Source organism: Arachis hypogaea, chromosome 16 (genome assembly GCF_003086295.3).
Source record: "Arachis hypogaea cultivar Tifrunner chromosome 16, arahy.Tifrunner.gnm2.J5K5, whole genome shotgun sequence".
Lineage (NCBI taxonomy): Eukaryota > Viridiplantae > Streptophyta > Magnoliopsida > Fabales > Fabaceae > Arachis > Arachis hypogaea.
This window is the reverse complement of record NC_092051.1, coordinates 37,148,252-37,162,089: the sequence shown is the minus strand read 5'-3', so window position 1 is coordinate 37,162,089 and position 13,838 is coordinate 37,148,252. Positions and strand designations below refer to the sequence as shown.

The following is a 13,838-nucleotide window of genomic DNA, read 5'->3' as shown; positions in this document are numbered from 1 at the left end:
ATGCTTTGCCTTACTTTCTATTCTTTTAACTAACTTTTTTCTATTCTTAGTCCAATGTGCATCCATGGTAGTCCAGAATTTTTATCCACCGGCTTATTCTTGTACATAAATTCATGGAAATATATTATTATTAATGCAAAGAGGCAACCATCAACTGTAAATTTATTTTTCAATTTGTGATCTTTGATGCTTTTGATGATGAAGTTGAGCACGTGAGCAGCCAAATTCTATTCTTATATTGTGTTCACATAAAAAATGGGTATCATGTGAACTGAAAAAAATTTGTTTATTATTGTTGGCAACAAGAAGCACTTCTAGATGAAGAGAATGAATATTCTCTAAAATTTTAGCTGGTTTTTTGGTCCATCAATACTCATGACAATCAAAGACTTTGTCAAAAGTAACAAAAAATAACCTTTGAAATTTTCAATAACTTTCTTATGTTCTTCATTAATTTCTTTATTTACAATTTTGTTTGAAAAGCACTCCCCTATAACAGTAGCAAAAATATTTCAATAACACAAAAATAATGTAAAAAATACCGAAATTTAATTTACAGAATATATTATAAAATAAATTTTTACCAGATACATTCAAGCCAATGGCATCTCCTATTTTATCAGGGGTGATGTATACCGTATCGCGTGTCCAATGTGTTTTTGTACAAATCAAGTGAATATGTAAATTGAGTAAACTACCATTTGTACCTACGAAAGTTGAAAACGCTGACATATCCACCCATAGAAGAAGGAAATTACCATTTGTACCCATGAAATATAAACTTTTGCTAACAAAACTATCCAAATCCAAAAAAATTATTTGAAATTCCCAAATTACCCCACCACCACCACTTACTCCACACCACCACTTTTCCAATCCCAAATCCACCACCGAAATTCTTCCTCACCACCACCCTAAACCCTAATTACCATCATCACTCAATTCAAAGGCACCACCACCTCATTTTCTTCATCACTACCATCACCACCACCACTATTATACCTCCATTATCATCTTCTTCACATAAAGCAACAACAACAACAATAGAAAAAGCAAATTGTCTGAGACCACCGCACCACCACTGGCGAACACCAAATTGTCCCCCCTCCCCCGATTTCCACTCTTCTTCCTCTCTCTCGCCCTTTCTTAGCTCTTCTGCATAACCTCCGCCGCGGCACTCAACAATCGCTGGCGCCATCAAGTCCCACCCAACCTTCACTCGCCGCCGCCGCGTCTTTTTCCCCTTTCTTTGCTCCTCCACCCTTTCCCTCTCTCTTTCTTCTTCTTCCCCTCGCCTTACCTCCGCGAGCCCAGAATCACCGTTGCCTTCTGTTTTCGCCTCCTTTTACAACCCTAGAGCCACTGGCGTAGCCTGATCACTACCGCTGTCCGAACCCGTTCCAGCTAGCCCTCCATCTCTCGCTGACACAGAGCTCTAGCCCCTGTCCAGTCCGCGGTTCCACCCGCTCTTCTCCAGTCTACAAACCCAGAGACCACTGAACCTACATCATGCAACCATTCGAAGAAATAGAAGAGAGAGAAGCAAAATACAAAAGGAAAGAGAGAGAAAGAGAGAGAAAGGAAGGAGTTGGCAGAGTTGACGGACTCTGGCGGCGGCGACGAGCTCAGAAAATGGAAGGAAAGAGAGAGATGATGGGGTTAGTGGTGGTGGTGGTGGAGGGAAAAAGATGATACAGATGATGATAAGGGTAATTTCGGATTTTTATGTGATTTTTTAGTGTTTGGATAATTTTGTTATATGGAACTCATGTTTTATGGGTACAAATAGTAATTTCCTTTTTTATGGTTAGATGTGTCAGCGTTTTTAACTTTCGTAGATAGAAATGGTAGTTTACTCATGTAAATTCTTTCGGAAGCTTATGTGGCACATTCAAGGCTGGAATATGCCTCATAACAGCAAATCCCAATTCTTTCACAATAACTTTTTTATCATCACTCATCTTACTAAACATATTAGAAATGAATATTGTGGAGCACCTTAAATCATGATTATTTTTTTTTGTAAATAAATAAAAATTATGTTACATAACCATATTTATAAAATATAAATGAATTGTTCTAATATATATATATATATATATGCTTACTTGATTTTTTTTATGGTGCTCTTTTCAACAACTCTTTTGATTGTCATTTTTTTTTGTAAGGAATAAAAAATTAGGTTAATAGGTAACATAACTGTATTAATTATTGTTAAAAATGTATAACATCAAATATAAAAAAAATTATAATTATAAATATTATGTATAAAATTATAAATATTAAATTAAATAAAATAATTTTAAATTATTACTTTTAATATTATTTTTTGTTACACTTAATCTTGTATTAGGATTTATTTGGATAAATTTAAAAAAAAGATTTTTAAAGTAATTTTTTTTGTAAAAATTTTTGAACAAATAAAAATAATTTGATATTTGAATATTTTATCTAAAAAAATACTTTTATTTATAATTATGTTTGAATGTAATAATATCAAAATATTATTTATTCATTTATTATGTTAAAGTATCTTTTTTAAGTAAAAGATTTTAAAAAATAAATTGTAGGGTAAAATATTATTTTGACCTCCAATGTTAGGGTTAAATTCTAATTTGGTTTCTAACGTTTTAAACGTTCTATTTCAATCCAAAAAACTTTCAAACGCCCTATTTCAATACTAAAAAAAATTAAATGGTTTCAATATTATTCGACCATTAAATTTGATACAAACAATTCGCATATTGAAAAGTCAATAACATTTTATTTTAATATGTAAGTAAAATCAATTCACCAACGATCACTAATATAAAAATTTTTTCTTTGATTTTAAAGCATTAGTGCTTGATTGTTAGGATTTAGAATTTTGTACAAAAAAATTAAGAAAAAGAAGTGTTACAAGAAGATTTTGGTTATGTTCTTCTAACGTATAGAAAAAGATATGACTTAACTAGTAATATTATTAACGTCATTGTCACTTATCTTGTTAATTATTATTGTCAAATTTAAAGATAGGACTATATTGAACGTGTTTGAACGTTTTTGGGACTGAAATAGGACGTTTAAAATGTTAAAGATCAAATTAAATTTTGCCCCAAACGTTGAAAACTAAAATTACTATTTTTTTAAAAAAATATTTTTTATTTTTATTATTAAAAATTTATCGAAGATACTAAAATATATACAGAGATAATTTTTTTTTAACAATGTCACCCAAATAAAAAATTAGATAATTGAGGATAACTTGCACTTAATATTTAAGTTAGTTAAAATAAATGATAATAATAAGATGATGAAGTTGTTAATGCCAAAGAATTTTTATGTCACCGAATATGCCACGTTTGTTGGATTTTCTTTCTTTCTTTCTAAACTATTCTACTCATTTGATTTATCTCAGTCTCTTTGTTTCTGCTTCCTGAGACCAAGTTTCATGGCCTACGCAACGCTTTTCTCCAATCCTCTTCACCTTAACAAAACTGCAAATCACTCTTCCATTCATTTCTCTCCCACTCTCTCTCTTAAACCAAATCAAAATCTTAGATATTCTAAGAATCTCAAACTCTCATCAAACAGACACCATGCAACCACACCCTCTGCTTCTTCTTCTTCAGGCAAGCTTTGTCTTATTCTTTAGTCTTTTCTTCTTCTAAACTAAAGCAAATAAATAAATAAAAGATAATTAAATGATCAATAGTTGGATTTGAACAGGAGTTGAGTCTCTGGTGTTGGATGAGGATACTACAAGTTCACTGGATTCAGTTAAGGTGTTTGATTTGAATGGAAAGGAGGTTCCGATTTCAGATTTATGGAAAGATAGGAAAGCCGTTGTGGCATTTGCACGCCACTTTGGGTGATTTATCTCCTCATCTTTTAAAGCATTTTCCCTTTTTGTTTATGAGTTTGATTATTATTAACAATGAAATCTGATAAGCCATGTCTTTCTGTGTGTGTACTTTCGCAGATGTGTGCTTTGTCGCAAAAGGGCTGATTACCTTGCATCCAAGAAGGTGAAATTAACTATATCCTAAATGTTGATTCAATATTATATTCAATTAATTCTTGTCTTTCTGTACTGTTCTTAAGTAAATTGCATAGTGACCTTGTACCGAAATTCATTTGATTCTTGTCATTAACCCTTGGTTTTTCCCCTCTAGCATGTTAATAGCATTATACTTTCTGGAACTTACTGTATATCCTCCTTAATTCTTGTCATGGTAGAAGGCCAAAAATAACTCCAATTATCTAACATGGCTGACAATTAAAGTTTTTTTAGTAGGAAAAGAAAAGTTGTGTGTCAGCAAGACTTGTGCTTATGCTTATGCTCTTTCAACAGGATATAATGGATGCTTCTGGTGTGGCACTTGTATTGATTGGACCTGGGAACATTGAACAGGTTTGTCAGAAGAATTGTAGAGAGTGTTTGGTGTTTTTGGCTTATGAATTTCCTGTAATGTTTCGATGGTACTGCATGCACTAACTGCTGGACATGGTTAATTAAAGTATTGAGCAGAAAACTGTCTCTCAGAACATGTCATAAGCTATGGTTCTTAGGGGAAAGAGTAAAAGGGTTGTCTTCAATTTTATTGTCTTTGTGAATTTGTGAATTGGGGCACTATGCTGCACTTTACTTGATTCTACTCTCAGTCTCGAACTTTGCAAGTATTGATTTTCTGCAAGGTTGCAACCATCTGAGTATGCTGGAATTGTGTATTACAGGCCAGAACCTTTGCCAAGCAAATGAAATTCGAAGGAGGTACCTTGCTGCTGGCCTAATGCTTTCGGCCTAGTAATAGTTGTAGTATTTTAGACATCTTATGTTAGCATTTTGAAAAGTCTGTGCTTTCTCTTCCAGAAATCTATGCAGACCCCAATCATTCATCATATGAGGCCTTAAAATTTGTTTCTGGAGTTTTGACCACATTTACCCCCAAAGTAAGTCTGAAACCACCATAAAAGTGGATGAAGCACCAATGAAACTTAGATTTTTGGATCTTTTATGTTAACTTTAGTCGTTACACTGCAGGCAGGTCTTAAGATAATACAATTATATATGGAAGGCTATCGGCAAGATTGGAAGCTTTCATTTGAAAAAGATACTGTTACCAGAGGGGGCTGGTATGTAAATTATATCTGTGATCACACTATTTGGTTATGCCAATCTTTTCATTGGTTGTGAATGCAATACACGTGGTGCCCCAAGAGCACTTAAGAATTTCTCGGATAAATGGTCATTCCAGCTTCGGCTAGTGCAACCCAAATATGATCTAGTTGATTATAAAGACACTTTGTTTGGCCAGCCTGAATACATAACTTCTCATATATTATGAACTTGGTATTGTGTCAGGAAACAAGGAGGAATCATAGTTGCAGGTCCTGGGAAAAATAATATCTCATATGTTCACAAGGTATCTGGAACCCCCTTTACCTGAATCATGGATATATTTTACCTGATATTATGGCTGCAATTAGTATGAATCAGCAGCATATGTGTTCACATTTATCTGACATAACCATATGAACTATTTTAATGTGACTAGGACAGAGAAGCAGGTGATGATCCAGAAATTGAAGATATCTTAGCAGCATGTTGTTCCTGAAGAAACAAAAGATGGAGCCCCTCTTTCACTGCTTTTTTATCAATCTTGCTTCATGATCACAAGGCACTATTGTACATCATATTCTTTTGCTTCTTGCACTGATCAGTAGCTTTGCCTTGAGGTTCAGTTATTAGACATTCACCAAATTACAGTACACAATTTGGAATATATGACAGTATTACCCTTAGGATAGTTTTAACATTTTGTTAGTTTCAAAATCTTGTATATAAGATTTTTCCATGTCAAATAAATTGGCCCCTTCCCTTTTGTTCTTCATATTGTTGGAAGAGTTAGTTGCTGAGTTGTATCACAATGAATATTCTATCTCTGACTCCGACAATTTTAGGAGAGAAAATAAAATAAAAATAGAAAGAATAGATAATTATAATTCTATTCCATGACACTACGTATCATACATTGTTTTACAAATTAATGAAATTATACATTTGCCATTGATACATGCATATATATTCATAAGTCCAGATGCTATATACAAAGATCAAAAGTTGCAATGAGCGGGAATAAGACACATATTTGTACAAAATTCAAATACTATTTAATGCTTACTTTCCTATGCAACCAACCATACAATGATTTCTTGGTGACCTTCAACCTATGTAGAACTGCAGGCCTTCTTGTTGTGGTTAATGCCTTCTCTCCTGGTAGTGCTTCTATGCTGAGATTTGTAAGGTTAGGGATTTCTAACTTTGATGTGTCACTTAGTGCAAACCTGGTTTTAGCTGGAAAAATTTCAAGGCCCAATTCATTCTGAAGAAGTTTTATGATTGCCTCTTGCACTTCTAATATGTGCTGGGATGGAGTTTCATCTGCCTTTGTAGCTCCTATGATGATCAAAATGTCATCATTCACAGAATGTCCTGTTATCATAAAGGCCAACAGTGAATATGAATGGTTGAGTTCATATGATTGGCTACGCGGACAAGCAACCATGCAAAACGAGCTTGCCAATTGCCACGTACAGAATAGAATTATAAATCAAATATACAAAATATTCCATTCGTACCTGAACTATAGTTTTCTTTGATCATTCTAAGAACTGCAAGAATAACCAAGCGAGCTTCAACCTGTTGATACAGTTTGATGGTTAAAGGCATAAACTAATACATTAAAATCGAGAGAAACTTAAAACAGTTTGAGAAAATTGTGGGGCGAACTCTAGAGAAAGCAACTGATAACAACCTTTGTGAGTCCTTGAACATCAATAGCTAGGATGTCAGCTACCCTCTTTAACAGGTGTGCCGCAATCTTTTCAAGAAGTAAACTCGGGGGTCTCTCTAATTCAGAGAAATTGCTGGAAGAAAATTCTCTTTGGATCTTGCTGTTATCTTGTATCACTCCTTCACACCACTCCTCAATAAGTTCTTCCAGATAGTAATCATTGGGTTTGTACCTGAAGCAGTAAACATGCTATTTAGTTTAAAGCTGAATGTAGAAAAATATTACTGCATAGATAATAGTTCATAGTATTTAAGCTGCTAACAATACTTTTTTGCCATTACTCTTGAAACCTATAACCAGAAATCTCTTATGTTCCATCATGCTAAAAGTTTCTAATTTCTAACACGTGATTTAAAATGAAACAGACATGTTATACATAACATTTGAGAGACACATAACTTGGAAAAGATAATTAGTATGCTACTTGCTATGATAGTATAAGATAGCATACCCTGCTTTTCGCATATCCTGGTATATGGTCAAGCATTGTTGCACCTCAAGTACGGATCCGTATCTGTTGCGTGCCCTTAGTAGTGTGTTATATGTCACCTGAGAAGACAATTATCAAAATCAATAGGATTAAGTTGATGAAATATACTTTTTTTCTCAATAGATCACAAAAAAAGTTGTGATTCCCACCTTTTTCAGATATGTATTTATTCTATAGTTCATCATTCATCAACTGCCATTTCTTTTATTATACCCAATGTTCTATTCATCTTTTAGTTTGATTTTATGGAAGTATAATCTTACTGCAGCCTCATGCAAATTCCATTTAGGACATAGCCATGTCAGTTTATCATTTTGTGGACGACAGAACCATAACAAACAACTGCAGTCTATAGGCATCCTCACCCAATTTGGATGTATCTCATATGTTTTCATTTCTTCATATAGCATCAATCCTTGCTTAAAATTCTTACTTTCTACACAGACCTGTAAACAAAAATGTAAATTTCCCGTGTCAATGGCCATGTAATTTTACAGTAGTGAAAAATGTTCTCTTCAATATTACAATTAATTTTAAAAATTGGGCCTCATTTTGAGAGAAAAAACTCTGAACCTTTATGGCTGTAGTATATGCAACAACATCAGGTTTAATTCCAGCATCAAACATGATCTTCAGAATCTGTATGGGAACAAAGGCATTCGATCAGATAAACAAATAGCTTTCATATAATATATTATTAGGCTTAGTACGGAAGTCACTTAATCTATAAATATCAAACATGATAATTTTGAAAGTCCACCACACATCACTTATCTAACAGCTACAGTATTGTGTCCAGTAAATGTTTTGTTGGTGTGTGGTGCGAGTGCGACTATATATATTCAAGCACTACATAGAAGTCCAACATGATAAAAAGACCATCCTAATACAATTCTAGTGCAATTATGCAAATTGCATCAACCATGACCATATATTACTTTGACTGAACTGCTTCTCAAAACATTGTGCAATGAAAATCATTGAGAGAACTTTATTTTTTATCTAATTTTTTTTACCTCGATGGCGCCTCCCACGTTATCTGATCCTCCACATATATCTATCAAAATGGACCAGCTTATATAATTTGGGGAAAGACCTACTTTTTTCATCTCAGTGATTAATGCTTTAGCATGGTAGTAATCAGTACCACAAGCCTTCAGCAAAATATTATATGTTGCTATAGTTGGTGTGAAAGGGAATCTCTCAGCAAAACTCAAGATATGCGGCCTAGAAATGCTGTTTGGCGCGGTAATAGCAGTCTGCGTGTCTCCATGCTCTAACTTGCTATTGTTCCCTTCACCAAAGGACCCCAACATCTTATTTCCCTTCCAAGAATAGAACAAGCGAAAAGCTCTGTCATACTGACATGCTTCAACACATGCATGTAAAATGATGTTAAAGCATTGCGTATTAGGCTCGCAGTCGGCCAAAAGCATTTCTTCGAATAATTGAATTGCCTGCTCTACAAGCCCTGCATGTGCGCAGGCATTGATTAATGACGACCACGCAACGGTATTAAGAGAAACACCGGCTGAGAGCATATCCTGCTTGATTTTTAGAGCCATTTGCCACAATTTTGCATCTGCAAAGACCTGAAATTCCTACAGGTCAGGATATGCCAGATATCATGTTTTGCTAAATTGATAAAACAATGATGATTCTGTTGATGCACCACAATGTACCTTTATAATCGTGCTGTAGGTGAAAACATCTAATTTCAGCCATCCTGCTGATTCCAATTGCTTAAGTTCCCTGTAAATGTCTTGGGCCAGATCAACTCTTCCAGCAACACAGCATGCTTTGAGTAGGATATTATAAGATGTCATGTCTGGCTTCAGACCAAGATTCTGGATTTTAAAGGTTTAGCCACTATGAATTGTTTACTCGGATGAAATGCAGAATAAAATCTAACTAGCATTCTCTTCTCATCCTTCAAGGGAAACTAAATGGAAAGGATAAATATAAATGGCATGATTTAAGGTGATAGAAGGAACGTTACCTGCATATTCTGATACAGATTTAAGGTGTAGCTAAGATCATGGGTGTTCACATTCATGAGACTGTTGAACACATATATATTTGGAGTAATCTTCTGATTGAGTAAGTCCTGCATCAGACATTGCATATGAATGCTATCTTGTCACCGAACATCATCGTCATAGAATTTGCCAAGAATTATGTCTAAGATCATAGTTTATTTATATTTTAAAGAAGAACAAAATTTATAAACATTTTTGAAATTCTAAGATAAATACATAGAATGATATAGATTGCAAATGGAATTTGCCAAGAACTGTGTCTCGGAGTGAAACACTAAAATTAAACTATATATCTTCATGTAAGCCCTTAATTTAAATCTTTGAAGACAAGTTGAAGGAAGAGAATGTCACTGATTGGAAGATACCTCATATATGTACCTAGATTTCATGAAATCACCACAAAGGCCACAAGCGTCAATTATTGCCCGGTATATGTACATATTGGGGTTATCCAAGTTTTTCTTCACTGCTTCATATGCTTTCAAAGCAGAAACTAAATCCCTTCTTTTTCCAAATTCACTTATAATGTTGCAGAATAGTATATGTGCATGTGGAAGAAGACATGCATACCTGAAAGATGCAAATGCAGTCATATAAAACCTGATCATATAGATTGCTAACCAATATTAACTATTAGGAACACCAATGGAAGTAATGGATCAGGAAATATAAATTAATGGCACACATAAAAAATGAACAAAGCTATTGATTAATCATCAAAGACAACACCAATTAATTTCATCATTGTTACAAAATTAGAAATAAAAAATCTTTTCTCAAAACATTATAAATACATACCTCACAGCTAAATCTGGATCTTGATTACAAACACACTGTTTTATTATGTCCAACGGCTGAACAAGTTCTCTGACTGACAACTGGAAATCTGAAGGAGAAAAATTCATGTGTGAATTTCTTAATGACTTGTTCTTGTATCTTTAGAACTTGGTCAAAATTTTATTAACAATGTGTTCTATAAACACATGGAAACATGAACATGGGAATAAGAACATTACCAAACCAGTAAGGTTGTCTATCCATATAGAGAAAATTTAATCAATTACTAGATAAATGCTGTGTTTATAAAAAAAGTAAATATTAAACATCCCCTTTAATTGCTTTCTCCTTTTTTTAGTTTTGTTTCCTCTAGTTTCTCAAGGTATCCTCCATTGAAGGCATTCATGTTCAATTCGACACTAAATGTGGGTACACTCACTCTACTATCATTAGATTTTGGATTGTCCCTGATTGTAACACACAAACTCTTGTTATTCACTATTAGATCTAGTTGGTATCAAATTAACATCACTATTAGTGTGTAATCAGATATCAATGCTAACATCATCATCTTAAGCTGCTTCCGTTACATCTTTTGGATACGACTGATCCTGCATTGTGTTTCAAGTGCACAGTGTTCACAGAAAATTTAACAAGAAAGAATTAGAGATTAGTATCTTGAAAAAAAAAAAGAATTACGTGCGAGAACCTCCATGAATTGAACAGCTTCCTCAAGTTGACCGGATTTGACCAAGCGGCGACACTCGTTAGAGAAGAGATCCATGGCATGTCCATCAAAATGGGAGGATAAGGAGGAGGCGCCACCAAGCTCCTGAACTCTCTTGAGAGAATCAATCACAGCCCGAACCTTCCTACCTCGAATACCCGCCAGAACCTCCTTCGCGAGGAGCTTAACGTTCAGAGAAGGAACAAATTCGGAAGCATTCTCGTGGACATGGACATGGATATAGTGGTTGAGGGGGGCTTGGAGAGTGCAGGAGATAGAGGAAGAATGCGAATGCGAAGGAGTGAGCTTGGGCTTGTGGTGGCGGTGGCGGTGGCGGTGGGAGGGAGAAGGAGTGGTTGATGGTGTTGAAGATGAAGAAGATGGGGGATTCGGAGGAGGAGTGACAATGGATGAACCAAGGATGACGAAATCCCTCATCATTACTGGGTGTAACCGTTTTTTGGGTTGTAGAAGTGAGAAGATGAGGGATTTATGGGACAATGGATTTATGATCTTTTGTCTTTGGATTATTGGATTGGATTTGAAAGGCGGGTGTTATCGTTGGAGCTCAGACACTCATAGTATTAGTTAGTTATTCATTCCTCTCCTTCCAACATTAATATGTCAATAAAATCTATTTGAGTATCTTTTTAGTTGGTTTAATTACTTTATTGTTATTTATAATTTTACTAAATTTTTAATTAAATTCTTATATTCTTTTAATTAGATTTTTATATTATTTTTAATTTTATAATTAGGTCATTTTTATATCAAAAATATTAAAATTATTAGAATATTTTTTTTTAAAATACATGTAATCAAAAATTTAGTTAAATTTTTAATTATGAATATCTTTAATTTGCGAAAAAATATTCAGTTAATTCTAATATTTTTTATATTAGAAAGGACTTAATTATAAAATTAAAAGTAGTGTAAGGACCAATTGAAAGAAAAAAAATATAGAGAATTAATTAAAAATTTAGTAAAATTACAATAATCAATAGAATAATTAAATCTTTTAATTTTTATCAGAGGTGTGTTTTAATTATCGCAATGTGTGTGTGGATAGCTCAATAAATTAAATTATATAGATACAGTGTTACGTTATATGTAAAAATTTTATTTTTGATAAATTAATTTTTCTGGCTATTTTATAATTTATTTCTCAAAATATTGAACCACAGTCTAATAACTATTCGTGAAGCATGCCCAACAGTAAAAAAACAAAAATAAATTAAAAAATGATAATTAATCGGTCAAATTTAATTTTATGAGGATAATTAATTTCTCTAAGTCAAATTTGACTAGTAAAAAATAAACACTTGTTTGTCATTGGTTTATTTTTCTTATTAGAGATTTTTTTAACCAGAATTTTACTTTTAGTAACGATTTTGCATGCACCGAGAAAAAAGTTAATAACCAAAAATCTCGAAATCAGTGGTAAAAATAATTTTTACATTAGTAATTATATCCCAAAATTAATATTATCCATCCATTTCTGATTTATTTCTTTAAGAATAAATGCTAGCCATTAATTATTTTACCACATGGTAAAAGTTAACCCAAATCGAATTTTTTACTAGTATTCTGCAAACGACTCCTAGAGATCCTGAATCCTCTTACTTACTATCCAAGTAATTTGCCTTTCCCTCTTAGCTTCTGTGTCGAGATTATCTCATCCTCTCACCTCTCTCTACTGTGTTTTTAACCCCAAGTAACTAACAACGGTTAATTGTGGATAAGTTCGACACGCAAGTGTTGACCAAACTTCTTCGTTTTCAAGCCCCTTCTTCATTAATTCTCATACCTTGACCACGAAATTCTCAGCTTCTTTTACCATAATTAATTCAGCCAAGACTCAGATTTTTATTTAAAGAAACACTGATCACAAAATTCACAAAAATACTTTATGCATTTTGTAAGTTTTTTTACTGTGTTTTGGAGAAAGAAAAAGATTGAAATTTTACACTTCTCTACGTTCCAACCCTTATTCCTAATATTCTTCTATTGTTCTTCAAGTGTTCTTCAAGAATCCAAGCCATATAAACACAATTCATTGTCTGTTTTTCCTAATTCTCGTATTTTTACCAAAAATTTAGTAAGGTGAGCTCTTGTTCCTTCTCTATTCTTTTTTATTTTTTAGCAGTGATCATGATGAATTATTGCCTTCTTATGTGTCTAAAAACTTCTATTGAGCCCATATGGAGCACAATTAAAGAGCTATACAAAATTTAAGTTCAAAGTGATCAAATTCTAACACTTTTTGCGAAGCTTTTGGCCAAACAAAAACTGCACTATAGCCAATTTGCTCTAGCCTTTGTGAGAGTATTCTCTGATGGTTGAGAGGTCTAGTGACTGAATTAAACAAGAGGTAAGGGTTAGAATTAGTTAGAATATGTTTGTGCTTGTTTTTGGTGTTTATATGAGCCACTTTGTGGTGAATTTGTGCTTGTTTTGTAAATCTTAATATTCTGTAAGTTATCTCTATTTTGACTTGCTAAATATCTGTAATATGCAATATATTTACCTCAGAATTTTGTGTGGTAACAGCTGAATATGGAAGAACTTGGGGTTTAAGTTTCAAACTTTAAAAGTCACTAAAAGTGGAGAAAAAATATAAAAATTACATCTCTAAAAATTTTAGCTACTAAAAGCACAAAAATTATGGTGAAAACGAGTTAAAAAGAAGTTAAAAAAATAGTTTTAATCTTATGAAACAAGTTGGTAAAAATAGAACGGGTGTTTTGATCATTTTCGGATAAAAAGAGGGTTAAAAATATAATTTAATTAAAAGAACAGTAAAATTCTAGAATTAGTGTCATATGGGATAAAATAATAATTATATAAATTATTTGGATCAAAATTATATTTAAAATAAAGTTTTAGGCCTAAATAAAAATTTTAGTAAAAGTTAGAAGTAAAATGGTAAAAAGCGATAATTATAACAAGTAAATAAATTAATAAAGGAT

General features: G+C 33.0%; 2 protein-coding genes across 2 annotated transcripts; one reads left to right on the top strand and one right to left on the bottom strand.

Moving 5' to 3' along the window:
- The first annotated feature begins 3,314 nt into the window (after positions 1-3,314).
- Positions 3,315-5,873, top strand: LOC112759070 (thioredoxin-like protein AAED1, chloroplastic). The gene is made up of 9 exons (XM_025807900.3): positions 3,315-3,611; positions 3,709-3,850; positions 3,962-4,007; positions 4,334-4,393; positions 4,717-4,753; positions 4,853-4,932; positions 5,024-5,115; positions 5,345-5,405; positions 5,538-5,873. The coding sequence occupies exons 1-9, from the start codon at positions 3,431-3,433 to the stop codon at positions 5,595-5,597; spliced, it is 759 nt and encodes a 252-aa protein (XP_025663685.1). The 5' UTR covers positions 3,315-3,430; the 3' UTR covers positions 5,598-5,873.
- An 86-nt stretch (positions 5,874-5,959) lies between these two features.
- Positions 5,960-11,465, bottom strand: LOC112759069 (pentatricopeptide repeat-containing protein At5g02830, chloroplastic). The gene is made up of 12 exons (XM_025807899.3): positions 10,842-11,465; positions 10,164-10,251; positions 9,731-9,935; positions 9,326-9,433; positions 9,009-9,173; positions 8,343-8,918; positions 7,900-7,965; positions 7,692-7,772; positions 7,288-7,385; positions 6,798-7,008; positions 6,622-6,682; positions 5,960-6,475 (listed from the first exon to the last, which is right to left on the bottom strand). Exons 1-12 carry the CDS (start codon positions 11,308-11,310, stop codon positions 6,150-6,152), a joined length of 2,454 nt encoding a protein of 817 aa, XP_025663684.1. The 5' UTR covers positions 11,311-11,465; the 3' UTR covers positions 5,960-6,149.
- Between the last annotated feature and the right edge of the window lie 2,373 nt (positions 11,466-13,838).

What these genes read in the sequence shown, in the direction of transcription:
- LOC112759070 (XM_025807900.3), top strand. Translation starts at nt 3,431, where the DNA reads ATGGCCTACGCAACGCTTTTCTCCAATCCTCTTCACCTTAACAAAACT. An exon ending in GCAAATGAAATTCGAAGGAG is followed by an intron (nt 4,754 to 4,852) that starts GTACCTTGCTGC and finishes TTTCTCTTCCAG; the next exon opens with AAATCTATGCAGACCCCAAT. An exon ending in ACTGTTACCAGAGGGGGCTG is followed by an intron (nt 5,116 to 5,344) that starts GTATGTAAATTA and finishes GTATTGTGTCAG; the next exon opens with GAAACAAGGAGGAATCATAG.
- LOC112759069 (XM_025807899.3), bottom strand. Translation starts at nt 11,310, where the DNA reads ATGATGAGGGATTTCGTCATCCTTGGTTCATCCATTGTCACTCCTCCT. An exon ending in ATCTGTATCAGAATATGCAG is followed by an intron (nt 9,174 to 9,325) that starts GTAACGTTCCTT and finishes TTTAAAATCCAG; the next exon opens with AATCTTGGTCTGAAGCCAGA. An exon ending in ATGAGATACATCCAAATTGG is followed by an intron (nt 7,386 to 7,691) that starts GTGAGGATGCCT and finishes TTGTCTTCTCAG; the next exon opens with GTGACATATAACACACTACT.